General features: G+C 43.5%; 1 protein-coding gene across 1 annotated transcript in view; it reads right to left on the bottom strand.

The window, feature by feature from the left end:
- The window catches only part of PLCG1 (phospholipase C gamma 1), a 96,453-nt gene that overhangs the window by 22,652 nt on the left and 59,720 nt on the right, over positions 1-14,081 (bottom strand). Inside the window, exons 10-18 of the mRNA XM_053394067.1 lie at positions 13,434-13,552; positions 12,310-12,395; positions 11,047-11,167; positions 9,192-9,360; positions 7,575-7,697; positions 6,666-6,767; positions 5,283-5,470; positions 4,817-5,017; positions 3,357-3,476 (exon numbers count right to left, since the gene is read on the bottom strand). Of these exons, the coding sequence (XP_053250042.1) occupies positions 3,357-3,476; positions 4,817-5,017; positions 5,283-5,470; positions 6,666-6,767; positions 7,575-7,697; positions 9,192-9,360; positions 11,047-11,167; positions 12,310-12,395; positions 13,434-13,552 (1,229 nt within the window). The remainder of the gene's footprint in view (positions 1-3,356; positions 3,477-4,816; positions 5,018-5,282; positions 5,471-6,665; positions 6,768-7,574; positions 7,698-9,191; positions 9,361-11,046; positions 11,168-12,309; positions 12,396-13,433; positions 13,553-14,081) is intronic.

Raw genomic sequence — 14,081 nt, 5'->3', positions numbered from 1 at the left:
AAGATTTTGATCATCAAATAAGCCTTCATTTATTCTCCACCTGAATGATCTTTCTTCGAAGCCTTTAAGTTCTAGTTTAATTGGATTATGATCTGAAATTACTCTTGGTTCAATTTCTACCTGAGTAATTCTTGGGGTTAATTCGCCCGAGATCCAGAATTGATCAATTCTGGACATCGATTGATTTGGCTCTGAATAAAAGGTAAATTGTTTTTCTAACGGGTGTTTAAACCTCCAAATATCGATTAGGTTACAATCTTTAACCATTTCGAAAAATGTTTTGGGTAATTTACCTTCTTTTGTCCCACCGTCTCTCAGTCTGTCCATTTCTATTGACACTACCCCATTCATATCACCCATCAGGATTATTTTTTGATCTACATATTCCAGCAGTTTTTCTTCCAAATTTTTATAAAAATCAGTTTTGTTTCCATTAGGTGCATAGATCCCAACAATTATTAATTTTTCACCTTGCCAATTGATTTGGACAGCTATGATTCTTCCCTCCTCGTCCTTAAATACTTGCTGAGCCTCAAGTTTACTTTTTATATACAGTATCACTCCTCTTTTCTTTTCTTTATCTGAGGATATAAATTCATTTCCAAGTCTTTTATTAACCAAAATTTTCCTATGCCTTTTCGCCACGTGTGTCTCCTGCAAGCAGATTATATCTAAGTTTTTTTTCTTTAGAAATTGTTCCACCTTGTTCCATTTTTTTTTATCGTTCAGTCCATTAACATTCCAGTTCCATAATTTTAACGCCATTTTATTTCCGAATAATCAAAAAGAAATTATTTTTCCTATATAGCAGTTCTTTATAGTCTTTCTTCTTCTTCCTCCTCCTCCTCCTCCTCTCCCTCCCCTTCCTCTTCTCCCTCTAGCCTTTCTCCCAATTTTTCCCTCTCCCTCAAATCCTTCATGCCTTTAACCTCCACTCCTCCTGTTGCTCCTTTAAGCTCTTCTTCTTCCTCTATTAATAACTCCTTATATTTCCTCTGAAATTTGCCTATCTCTTCCGGGCTGGACAGTCTATGTCTCTTATTTTTATAAATAAAGGAGATCCCCTCCGGGAACTCCCATTTGAATTCAATATTATTCTTTTTGAGAATCTGCACCTGTGGCTTATAGGGGTCTCTTCGTTTTAACAATCTAATTGGTATGTCTTTAAAAATAATTATATAACTCCCATCTATCATAAGTCTTTTTTCTCTATTTTTTTGGAGTACCAAATTCCTCATATCTCTGTCCTTGAAGGTTATCAAACAATCCCCTGGCAATCTTCTTGCCCTTGTCGTTTTCACTTTCATTCTGAAAGCATTCTGTACCATACCTGCTATCTCTTCTGCTTGGTACTCTAACCATTGTGCCAATTCTATTACTAATTTTTGTCTGATGTTTTCACCTTGGTTTTCTGGGACCCCCCTCAGCCTTAGGTTAACTTCCCGTTGTCTAAGTTCGTTCATGGAAATCGCATCCCACATTTCCTCTTGTGATTTATTAGTTTCTAAGAGACCTACTCTAATTTTATCATCTTCACGTTTCAGTTCTTTCATTTCCAATTTTGTCTTTTTCATTCCTTCCTCTAATACATGAGTTCTTTTGGATACCTCTTTGATTTGGCCTTTCAATTCGTTTACAGTTTCATCTATTTTCTTATCCATTTTTCCTATCTTTAGATCTACCTGTTCTATCTTTGTTTCTAAATTCTTCTCACTTTGTCTAATTTCTGCAAACATTTTTAAAATTTCCGATCTGAAATCTGATTCTTGCTTAGACCCCTTTCTTTCTACTGGAGTCCCCCCATTCCCACTTTTCTTTGGTTGATGGGACATTTTCGGTTAGATGTAAAAAAAAAAAAAAATACTAATGATAATGATAATTCAATTCTATCAATAATTACAAAACTCAAAACCAATTCCACTAGAATATCGAATAATTTCTTCTTGGTATCCCCTATTAGAATAGTCCACTAAATAAAGTATTCCAGCGTCCCACCAAAGAAAAAGTCAGAAATCAAAGTTCAGGGCTCAGATCAGAGTTCAAATTATATTCCAGTCGGAGATATCCAGAGTTTAGATCAGATCCAATCAGATACTTAAACCAGCTCTTCCTGCCTCTTAATAGTCTATTCCTTATGATATCGTTTGCAGAATATATCTTTTTAGTAGAACCACTCTTTATCTTCTTGTCTTCATTATCTTCTTGCCCTCAATTGGGCTAAATTCCACTACAAATCTAATCAGCAGAAGGGTCCCAAAGAAATCCAAACAAACCAAAATCCTTCCCTCAGATGTTTAAATCCGACTTTCGGATACTTTCAAAGGCGTTAAGCCAGCCCAGCGAGGTTAGCAAATGCTAACAAAATGAGTTGTAGTTTCTCTCCCATCCACCAGAGGTCTGCCAGCAATAGAGTGAAGAGGGAAAGCACACGGAGAGAGAGAGGGGGAGGAGAAGATTTTCCAATTCCTTTCCTCGGAGAAGGAAAGGCAATGTCCACTATAGCCAGTCTTTTTGTTAAAGTTTCTAAATTTCCGAGTTTCAGAGGGGGTAGGGAAGCACCAATACCGTACCTCCCTTTCCCTCTCTCTTCTAAAGCACAAAAAGCAATAAAGCACAAAAAGCAATAAGTAATGGCGCCCACGCCGTAACGCAATGGAGTCTTCCGCTGCGCAGGACTTTCAGTAATAATACTGAGTTCTTCCTCTTTCCCGCTATCTCAAAGAGGGCTAGATTATGTCAAACAGTTTCCAAATGTTACTTCTTTGCTCCCCCTCTACTTTCCTCTCTTTCCAGATATTTTGTATCCTCTAATGTGATCTTAGAGGGCGTAGGGCGGGGGAGAAGAACTTTAGCCGCTAGCGTCAATTACACTCTCTCCCGCTTTGCTTAGGTCTCTGCGTCCACGCTGATTTCAGGTAAGAGTCGAGCTCTTTTTAACTTCCTCTTTTTCGAGTCTTTCCTTAGATAACATCCACTTTAGTTTTATCCCTTTTTTAAGGCTCGAATTCCTTTCTTTTGAGAATCCAGCGCTTCTCCTGCAGGCTCGGGGCTTCGCGTTTCGGAGGCAGCTATGGCTTCCCTCAGCCCGCTTCCCCCCCCCCGCCGTACTCTTCGCTCCAAAAACGGAGTTACCTGACGGCTGGAAGGTCCGCTTTTTGGCTCTGCGGGAACCAATGTATCTGGACGCCCACCAGATACTTTTCAGGGGACCACGGCGCCCTGTGGAACCCCTATTTTCCTCCGAAAAGCTCGGGATTCTTCTCCACGGAAAAGATCCCCGCCTGACTCAGAGTCGCGCTGAACCGGAAGTCCCTAATATAAGGCAGTCTATGGTACCTGGGAGACAAACTACTCACCGAAAGGAGATTGCATAGGAGTTTGGCTCGCTCCTCTTGCGCACCAGAAAGGCCCCATCCCGTGGCACCCGCATCAGCATGCGCTCTGCCAGAGGCCGGGTGAGATTAGCGTGATACCATCTGGGGGGTGAAAATATTGCAATGTAAGTGAATGTAGCACAGCAGTACCTGATAAATGCCTGGACCCCAGGATTAACTCTGTTTCACAGAAGAATACCAAAAAGATCGAAAGCACTTGGCTGTATTGTTTCCTTTGGAGATTTAGAGCCATTGTGGTTTCGTTGCGGAAGCAGGAAACCAGCTAATGCAGCACCACAAGCCAAGACTTTGTTTTCACTAAGGGCCAGTGCAGAAGCAATGTTTCCACTGTTAAGAGGTCAGAAACAGACATATGGTCTGTGGGTCTTTCTCTTACGTGCAAATCCAATCCTTCCCTGTGGCAAAGCCATGCTTAAAGGTGACTTCTGCACACATCCCAACCATGGTGAATGCTAACTAAGGCTCCAAGCTGATCTGCACACATCAGTTAGGATAACCATGGTTAACCTCCAAACGGATGTAGGCAGGTTTTATGCTTAGGGATTTTGTGGCACAATGGGATACTGCAGGCACAAATCTCAAGAATGTTAATTCTCCCAGCTCTTAAAGCAAACTAGAAGGAAAGGAAAATGTGGTCCTTTGGCTTCCTTCCTGAGCTCTGTTCAGCTCCATTTCATTTCCCTGCATCTCTAAACTAGGGATCCATAATAGTTCAGAGGTAGATTTTTATTAAAATTAAATGTGTGTCAGCAGGGGAGAAAGCTTTGCAGCTTTACATAAACAGTGCAGATGAGTTAAATGTAAAAGAGTGGTTGGAGCATTCTAGAATAGCATTCAGATTAGACTCTTTGGAGACTTCTGGGCAATTTGTCTTTTATGTTAACCAAGTTGTGGAGAATGGCCTGAAAGCACCAGTTGTGTGTCTGTCCTGCCTTTCCACTGAAATGTTCCAAGGGCCCACATAACAGGATTAAAATTCAATAGAAGACAAGCACATAATAAGGAATAACAGCTAAAATGAAGGCAGATATAGCAGGTTAAATAGCATAAAACTATGACATTGTAGTTCCTCTTCTGAAGCAAAGTAGGTTAGTAGGGCAAGGATGGGGAAGCGGTTGCTTTTCAGACATTTCGGGGCTATAACTCCCATCAGCCCCAGCCATCGCACCAATGGTCAGAGATGATGGGAAATGATGTCAAGGGACATCCATAGGGCCACAGGTCCCCAACCCTGCAGTAGGGCAATAGAACTAACCAAAATAAGACAACTCCAGTAAAGTGTGAGCTATATCCAAAATCATCACTTAAGGTGCTAAATTCAAGCTACAATATTCTTGAGTGATCTCAGCCCTAGCGCTTCATAGACAACAATTCTACTGGAATTCTGACATAAGCAAAAGGCCAAAAACACGTTGGCTTACTCCTTGCTCTCATGAGCGTTGGTCTGTGGCACAGGTTCAGTCAGCCTCATCTCAAATTCATTGCATCTGAGCGGCACTTGCTGATAATGAGTGATGAGGTCATAAAGACTGTTGAACACCAGGTTATCGGTGAGGAAGAATTTGGGGCTGCCAGCATCCTGCCGGGAATGGATCCGGCAGTGTTGCACTTTCCCATTGCGCCTGCATGCAAGAAAAACAAAGGTCAGCAGTGAAAACACATGTGTGTTTACACAAAATAAGCTCCAGTCTACTCAGTGTGGCTCAGTCCTTAGTAAATGCATTTAGAATTACAGCCTAAAATTGCTTTTTAAAATAAAGAAATATTATTTTAGAGGGAGAGAGAGAGATTGTGTAATGCCTCATATCCATTAACCTGTGTCTTTCAGTTACACATCTATTTACAGAGATAGCTGAAGCGTGGATACCATGCCCAAGAGTTTCTTACCAGAAAGAAAGGGTGTAATCGCCAACAAAGGTCTCACTCTCTCGCACCAAGAAAGAACCATCAGGGGCTCCCGTCTCTATGCAGTACTCAGTCAACAGCCTTTCTGCTATGTGCCGCCCATCACGCCCAGCTCCCAGCTTGCCATGGAACCACTTTTCGGTGGAGTGGAGTTCAGTGCTGTTGCTCACCTAGTATGGAAACCAAAGAAGGCTCACCAGCTTAGTTTCCTGTGGACAGGACCAGCTCTGCATGAAGGCAGAGCCATACTACATTGTCTTGGAATTCAACTTCCTCTTCCCAGTAAATCTCCTTCCAGATTTCAGGAATCTAGATTCAGCGCAGGAGGAGACCAGTGTTCTCAGGAGATTCAGAAATACTCAATGTGCTATTATAGCATAAATGGCATACAGCATAAATGGACAAGCAAACTCGAGAGAGACCAAGGGGTTGAGGCATGCAACCTCTACATCTAACAACAGGCTATAACCAATATTTGTGAAAACAGTGCACTCATGTCAATGTGCAGGCAGCTGCAGGGTACCGTATAATCACAGCTTCACAGGGAATGTTCAGTGGGGCCCTTTGTTTATATTATTTTTGGTGGGAAATCAATGCATGTTTATTTTGGGATTTAATTCGCTGTTTTTCTTTCTTTTTTATAGTGGCCTTCCTGTTCACCATTTTTTTCACTGCATGAAGATGGGCTTTTCTAATATGATGAGGAGTTCAGTGTTAAAGTGGACCACTACTAATTAACAGAGGGGAAAGAAAACATGATTGGTCTGGCTTGCTTTTAGCCCTTCCAAAAGTGAATCGCCATAGCACACTGTCATTAATCACTGGATCGAGGGTAATTGAATGAAGATGGTATAACAAGGGGAACCCACTTAGAAGTTCAGTCTTATTTGGTTTTTTTCTTTAAGTTTCACACCAATAGGGCATCTTGTGTCATTTATTGCAGTACAAAAAATACTGCAAATGCCCATAATGTTCATAGGTGTTTTTTTTAAAAATTCATGACTGTATTTAATGAATATTTATCTATGCTGCTCAAGGTACAGTGGTAATATATACTGCTGAGACAGCTGGCTACTGGAAAGTAGGGTGATGAGGCAACAGGTAGATCAGTTCAATGCATGCTCCTATACCTGCACCACACTGACCTTTCCACCACCTCAACTCTCCGAGTAAGAACAGTGATATGGCTGGTGGGATGCTAAGTGCACAGTGGTGCCCATCTCCAGCTGCCACTGCTCAATACGTTGCACCCATACAAGCACCTTCTAATGTAGGAAGAGTCATTCCTTCCAGACCTGAATGGCTGAGAAGCCTGAAGATCTTCAGCAGCTCAGAAGAAAAATTGTGGCAAGTTGTTTCACGTACCTCCTTTTGCTCCTCCTCATCCTCATTTCCCAAATCACTGCTTCTCTCTCCAGAGTAATAGATTTTGCTACTGGTCAGGACAAAGTAATGGGGGTTCCAATCCTGCAAACACACATGTAGAAAAGATGTTCATCCTAGACATCAAGTCTATCGGGTTTAGGAAAGGATTGCGGGAAGACCAGAAGTGAGGGGGGGGGGGCTTATCCTGAGACTAACATCAACCAACATGTTGAGACAGCCTTTGGACAAGGACCTGTCTGCTTTGTAAGTGCCATACAAAGAAGAAGAAGAAAGATAAGCAGCACCTGCCTAAACTCTTCTTTTTTTTAAGTGTCAAATGCTTCCATTTGTAAAATGGAATCCTATGAAGATTTGGCTTTGCTTTGTATTACAACATACTTTTCTTACAGTCACTGCCCTGCAAAGGCCCATGTGATCATTTAAATAAATGTTCATGTTGGCCAGACCCAAGACACCACTTTCAGCCACATGCTGCCCCCCAAGCCCCCTGGCAGCCCTGCCCCAGTTGGCTTGTTTATTCATTATAGGGTGGAGACATAGCATGTGGCAGTACCCAAATATATTTACATGCGGAGCTTTCGTTCATTGTTCCATTACCATGCATTCGTTTTAATCACTCTAAGGTGTCATTATGGTCAGGTCTAGGATGCCAGCAATCACTGGCTGTAGCAAGTGAAAGGTCTAGGTGTAACCAGAGTGTCAGTAGAAGTGAAAAGAGAAAGTTTTTGTGTGCATTAAATGGATCACAATACATCTATGGTCAAAAGAGGGGTTACAGCATCCTTTCTCAGACAGCTTAATTGCTGTTTTGATCATACAGACTATCCAAGTCTAGACAACTTAGTAGTGAAGCAGTTGAGTCAGAAGCAGCAGTAACAAGAAGCTCACATGATTGATGGGGTCTTCGAGGTAGAGGATTCCATTCTTTATTGAGTTGCTAATATCATTCTCTGAATACACAGCTGTGGATGGCACTTCTTCATAAGCACTGCCCTCAGCCAGTTTTTTGTGCTGCAACGAGAGGTATACACCTCAGCTTCTCTAAAAAATGAACCCAAGAGAACAAGACCTGCCTTTTGGATATCTCTAGGGCACCCACAACTAATTATGGGGCACAACAGAGTTTGCACACTAAGGTAATGACCCTGAAGATTTCCTAGCTAAATCCTGCCTGAAGTTCAACTTTGAGAATATTACTAAGGTGAAGTCATTAGGCAGAAAGGGAGAGAATTCTGTGGATCTATAACTGTGGACCTATAGGGCACATTCAGTAGCTAATGAGAGCTTTCCCCTGAGCTCTCATAAACACCCTAAGGCACAAGATAAATATTAGATTTTTTTCCTAGCTCACTAAAGAAATCTACCGTATTTTTCGTCCCATAGGACGCTCCGTCCCATAGGACACACCTACTTTTTTGGGGGGGAAATAAAGGAAATTTTTTCCCTTTATTTCCCCCCCAAAACCAGGTCGGGGAACAGTGGGATGGTGGCACTGCGCCTCCCCGCTGGCCGGGCTGGCCGATGTCTGCCCAGCGCGAGGGGCGCTCTGCTTCAGGGCGCCCCGCGCGTCGGGCGGCAGGCTGCGGACACCTGCGTGAAGCACGGGGCGTCCTCCGGAGGGCGCCCCGTGCTCCGCGCTGCAGGCTGCCGTCCGCAAGCCTTGCGCTCCCGGGGGGAGTTCCCCCCGGTGCGCAAGGCTTGCTGACACCTGTGCAAAGCACGAGGCGTCCTCCGGAGGGTGCCCCGTGCTGCTGCCCGCAAGCCTTGCGCTCCCGGGGGGAGTTCCCCCCGGTGCGCAAGGCTTGCCGACACCTGCACGAAGCACGGGGCGTCCTCTGAAGGGCGCCCCGTGCTCCAGGCTGCCGCCCACAAGCCTTGCGCACCCGGGGGGAGTTTCCTGGATAGCTTCCTGGAGCCTGGAGAGCGAGAGGTGTTGGTGCGCACTGACGCCTCTCGCTCTCCAGGCTTCAGCGAAAGCCTGCATTCGCCCCATAGGACGCACACACATTTCCCCTTCATTTTTGGAGGGGAAAAAGTGCATCCTATAGGGCGAAAATTACGGTAATCTTCATCTCATTTCATAGGCCATTTATTTGCCTTCACAATGCAATAATTGTGATTCTATATTATTTGTATAAATCCCCAGTACCAGAAAAACGAATGATATACATTACATATCCAGTTAAACTGCAATAATTTAAACAGCAAGGATGCTATATTGGTTGGCACATATATAGGAATTCAGTGGGTCACAAAAACAGGGTTGTTGTTTTTTGCAAAAGCAGGGTTTTTTGTTGTTGTTGTTTTTGCAAGATGCATCTTGTAGTCCACAGCATCCCTGGCCAGGCAGATCAATTGTTGTTAGATTTTACAAGCCAACTAGCCTTAGGCAACTTGCAGTAAAGTAGTGTGTCTGAAGCTGTAATGCCAAGAAACCATGTGCCCCACTCCCCATTTTGAGTTCTAGTAGTTATCTCAGCAGCAAAGGCCATGAAAAAGACTTGCCTTTATGAGAATCTTCCTCTTCAGCTGGTTTGGAGATGGAAGCCCATCGGCAGAGATATCTACTGGTTTGGTTAGCAGCATGTCTCCAAAGATCTTCTTAAAGTTCTGAGCCATATTCCTCTGCTGGGCGATGCTGCAGTGATCCTCGATGGACAGAATAACAGGGAAGCTGAAAGCCAAACAAAAACAGCAAGTGATGGCCATTAGGCCAGAATAATGTGGACTGAATAGTCTAGCTGCTAGAGACTATTATTCTATGGTAATTCAGCAGGCACCCATCTCTCAGTATGATCAAGGCTGTGTATATACAGGTGACTCTGTGGGAGCATAGAGAAAGCACAGAATGTAACAGGCAGAGTATTCAGTTTCTTGAAAATCTCAGCTTAAGGTTTTTAAAAGTTTTAAGTTTTTTTAAAAAATATATCCTTGAAAGGGCACTAGCAGAGCCTGCTGAAATGTCTGGATCCACATTTCATGTCAAGTGAATTGCAGATTAAAACTTCCAGTAGCTGGAGATGAAGTTTCACTGCCTTGCATAGGTCCTACACCCTACCAAAGATTAGAAAAGGGACACATTATATAACTTTATAAAAAAATGCATGATGATTTATGCAAAATAAAATTAATTATGTAGCTTAAATCAGCATGCATGCCAGTTTTTTTCTTAGTTCCATTAAAAAAACAAAACAAAACATTTTCGTCCCAGAGTGATGCTTTGTTGATATGCAAGACCTGTGCTCAGAGACCTCCACTGGTTGTCGATAACCAACTAGACATAGTTTAAGGTGCTGTTATTAGTATACAGGGACGCGGGTGGCGCTGTGGGTAAAACCTCAGTGCCTAGGACTTGCCGATTGTATGGTCGGCGGTTCGAATCCCCGCGGCGGGGTGAGCTCCCATCTTTCGGTCCCAGCTCCTGCTCACCTAGCAGTTCAAAAGTACCCCTAAGTGCAAGTAGATAAATAGGTACCGCTTTATAGCGGGAAGGTAAACGGCGTTTCCGTGTGCTGCGCTGGTGCTGGCTCGCCAGAGCTGCTTCGTCACGCTGGCCACGTGACCCGGAAGTGTCTCCGGACAGCGCTGGCTCCCGGCCTCTTAAGTGAGATGGGCGCACAACCCTAGAGTCGGACACGACTGGCCCGTACGGGCAGGGGTACCTTTACCTTTTATTAGTATACAAATCCCTTAACAACTTGAGACCAGTTTACCTTTGAGATCACCTTGCCCCATATGCCCACTCAAACGCTTCCCTCGGGGAACTGGCACTCCTACAGGTGCATGTAATACCTGGTGCACATCTGTAAGAACTTGATCATTTAGTGCAGCAACACCTGGACTTTGGAACTCCCTGCTTATTCAACATCAGCTAAAAACATTCTTGCTTAAACATGCCTTCTCAGATGCCTAGAAAGTTGAGGTAATTTTAAACGGTTTTAGTATTTAAAACTTCTGCACGCTTTAAGGTAGGGTTGTAGATTTTTCTTGATTCTCCTGTTTTATTCTTTCGTAAAGCACTTTGAAGTTTCATACAATCAAGCGGTAAATACATTTTATGAAATAAATAAAAGTATGAGCGGAATGCACACTGAATCATGAGTTATTTACAGCCCAGTTTTAATATTTGTTACAGAAGGAAGACAATATTTAGGGTGGGGTGTTTTTACCGACTACAATGCCAATGCATCATTGCAGACAGAAATACTGTGAGAGCGGTTCACATGTATAAATTCTAGTACTGCACCCAGACAAGCTGCCACATGCAATTTAGGGTTTGCATGTCGGAGGCCCCTGGAATCCAAGTTCATGAGCTGCAAATTCCTGGAGGACAGAATGCCACAATCCCCGCTTTACTTACTCAGAGGTCACAAAAGCATGTTCCTTGATGGTGGCTAGGACATCGGAAAACTTTATTTTGGTAGTTAACGTGTGCCCATGATAAATCACTGGCATTCCATCAGGGCCATCCCAGCAGTCAACTAAAAAGGGGAATAATTAAGAAAAGGCATCTAACTCAAGAAATCCAAGCAAAGAGCATTATCTTTATAAGGCGGCAAGGCATAGCTCTGCAGGAAATCTCTAGTGAGCAAGGGATCTAGAGGCATGCATCATGAGCACTCTGGCAGCCAGCAACCTGGCAGAACACACATTCTGGTGAACAATATAATTTCCTTTTCCTTCTTGATGTCAACAGACATGGAAGTGATGTGTGGGAGGGAAGGCAGGTCAAAGCAGTTTTGTGAATATACGTAGCATACAGCGCACTGGTGATGCTATTGGCACCAGAGCACAAGCTACAGGAAACTCTTGTAATTAAGTGTCCTGGCTTCCTTGAAAAGTTCCTGATGCAGAGAACTTTGGGCTGGGCCTGTGTAGCGGCATGTGGAACACAGGAAGCTGCCTTATAGCAGACAGGGCCGTCTTTACCCAGGGGTGCGGGGCACCTGGGCGCCAAATTCTGGGGGGCACGAGGTGCCCACCGCTAAAGCCGCCTAAGCTCTTAACTAGCTACCTGTTATGAAATAAAAAATAATTTTGATCAAGCTAGAAAAACAAAATACATATATACCTAGGTATTACCGAAATGTATACCTACTGTTTCACTAAAAGACCTTTCGACTTTGTGCGCTCATTTACCAAAGACGCGCCGCACCAGCATCATTCACAACGGCACATTTTAATCTCATCACTTACAGTTCAAATTCGTTTAGAGAAATCATTAAAAAAAATAATGTTTATTTTTGCTAACTGTCGGCAATTGTCTGACATAAGCATAATAAAAGTTAATTTGGGGGCTATACTAAATTTGGGGGTGCTGGGCAGATCTTTGCACCTCAGTGGCGCATATGCTAAAGATGGCTCTGATAGCAGGTCAGACTATTTGTTCATCTAGCCCAGGGCTGGCTACTCTGACAGGCAGAAGCACTCCAGGACTCTAAGCAGGGGTCTTTACATCACCTGCTGCCAGTTCTCCTCAACGGGAGACAGAAGCTGCAAACCTCAGTGTGCAAAAGCATGTGTTCTACCACTGAGCTGAAGCCCTGCTCCAAGGCGAAATCACTTCTAGTTGGCTGAAGAAAACAGCCTTGGAGGCATCAATGGGGAAGAGGCCAGCACTCACGCTCAATACAGCGGCATCCCATGCGCAGGCATCGAGCATAAGCTTCCAGCGAAGACTCACTTGAGAACTGGTCTCCCGTCAGGTACCTATCCATGAGAAGAAGGCAGGGAAACTGCTTACATGACCAACAGTGAAGGTCCTATGAACACAGCGATGTTAAAAACAATACCACATACACATCAGTGACTCAAATGCAACAGAGAATTTAAGAGCAGGGTTTGGTGGGGCGTTGTACACTGTACAACTCAGTTTGCATCAGGATAGGCGTTAGGTTCATGGTGTCCCAGGCAAGAAGGGTTGGTTGATGTGCTGACATTTTCCTTCTCCCAGCAATGCACAAAATGAAATTAGTGAAGAGGGCTGAGTAGAACTCCACCTCACCTGCTTCAGTGCCACAGCACCAATGCAAAGAATTCCTAAAATTCTTTTAGCAAAAAGAATTCAACGGACTTTCCAAAATGCTGGTGAAGCTACAGAGGTCTATGCAAAGGATCCAAACTAGAGGATTTCAGAGCCAGCTTCACACTTTGTTCCTCCTCCCTCCAGTTTTCCACAAACAAGCAATGCAAGTGCCAATAGCTCAGGCATCTCCAGCACAGGTTCAGGAAGCTCTGAGATGACAAAAATTACAAAATGCATGTAACGTAGCTGTGGGAAGTAGCTGCTGTTGAGGGGCAGGGGAGGAATCGGTACAGAAGTCATAGTGCTGGAGGGTGTGGCCCCAACTCAGATCACACACATGAAGCTGCCATTAGCTGCACAAGGTATAACCTACTCTAACCTGAGCAACTACTGGAAATTTCCAGTTGCAGAGGCAACCTGGACTGGGATTACAGGATAAGGGAATTAGACATCTCACTCATCCCCAGTGCCACAGTATCAGTCCAGAAATGTCCCACTTTAATGACTTCTTTTAGCAAAAATATGGAAATCACTTAAGTAGATGGTTTCATTTCAGGTTTTGTGTCATCCTGAGATCCCTTAACTGCTGTTGGCTAACATACTGACCTGCTGGTACAAATGGGAGACAGGTATGAAAGCGGGGGGAGAACCAGGCCAAACTCATCATGCAAATCAGGTTCTCAAAAGTAGAACAAAACAGGGAACATCCTTTATCTTCTTACGTGTTATGCGAGGAAGAAATCCAGTAGTGGGAGAGGGGATTGTTCATGTCCTCAGGACGTACAACGTCAAGCTCCGAGTTCCATATACTGTTCTCTTTGGAAAACAGGAAGGTAAGGAACTGCCCAGAGAGGAAAAAACAAGGGAGGGGAAAACCCACATAAAACACTAAAACAAGGGCAGTTTTTAAATAAGCTTTTAAAATTGTGTTTATTCCTTTACAGCATTTATATGCCACCACTTCATCCCATAGGATCCAAAGGGCAGCAGCACAAAACAAGAATTGAAACCATAACAAAACTAGAGTGGTACCTCAGTTTTTGAACGTAATCCATTCCGGAAGACCGTGTGACTTCCGAAATGTTCAAAAACTGAAACTCAATAGTTGACAGCTAGGCTTCAAAGTCTTGCACTCAGCGGAAGCCGCGTTTCCTGTTCGACTTTTGAGGCGCATTTGAAAACTGAGGTATTATTAATAATAATAATTGAATTTATATACTGCCCTATACCCGAAGGTCTCAGGGCAGTTCACATAAAAAGATCACAATATATAAAATAAAAACAATAACCCAATAATATCCCCAAAAGAGCCACATTTTAAAAGGGTATGGGATGTTGATCAGGTCAATCAAAGGCCTAGTTAAAAAGGA

This window comes from Podarcis raffonei, chromosome 6 (genome assembly GCF_027172205.1).
Source record: "Podarcis raffonei isolate rPodRaf1 chromosome 6, rPodRaf1.pri, whole genome shotgun sequence".
NCBI classification, from domain to species: domain Eukaryota; kingdom Metazoa; phylum Chordata; class Lepidosauria; order Squamata; family Lacertidae; genus Podarcis; species Podarcis raffonei.
This window is presented reverse-complemented; position numbering and strand designations above follow the sequence as displayed.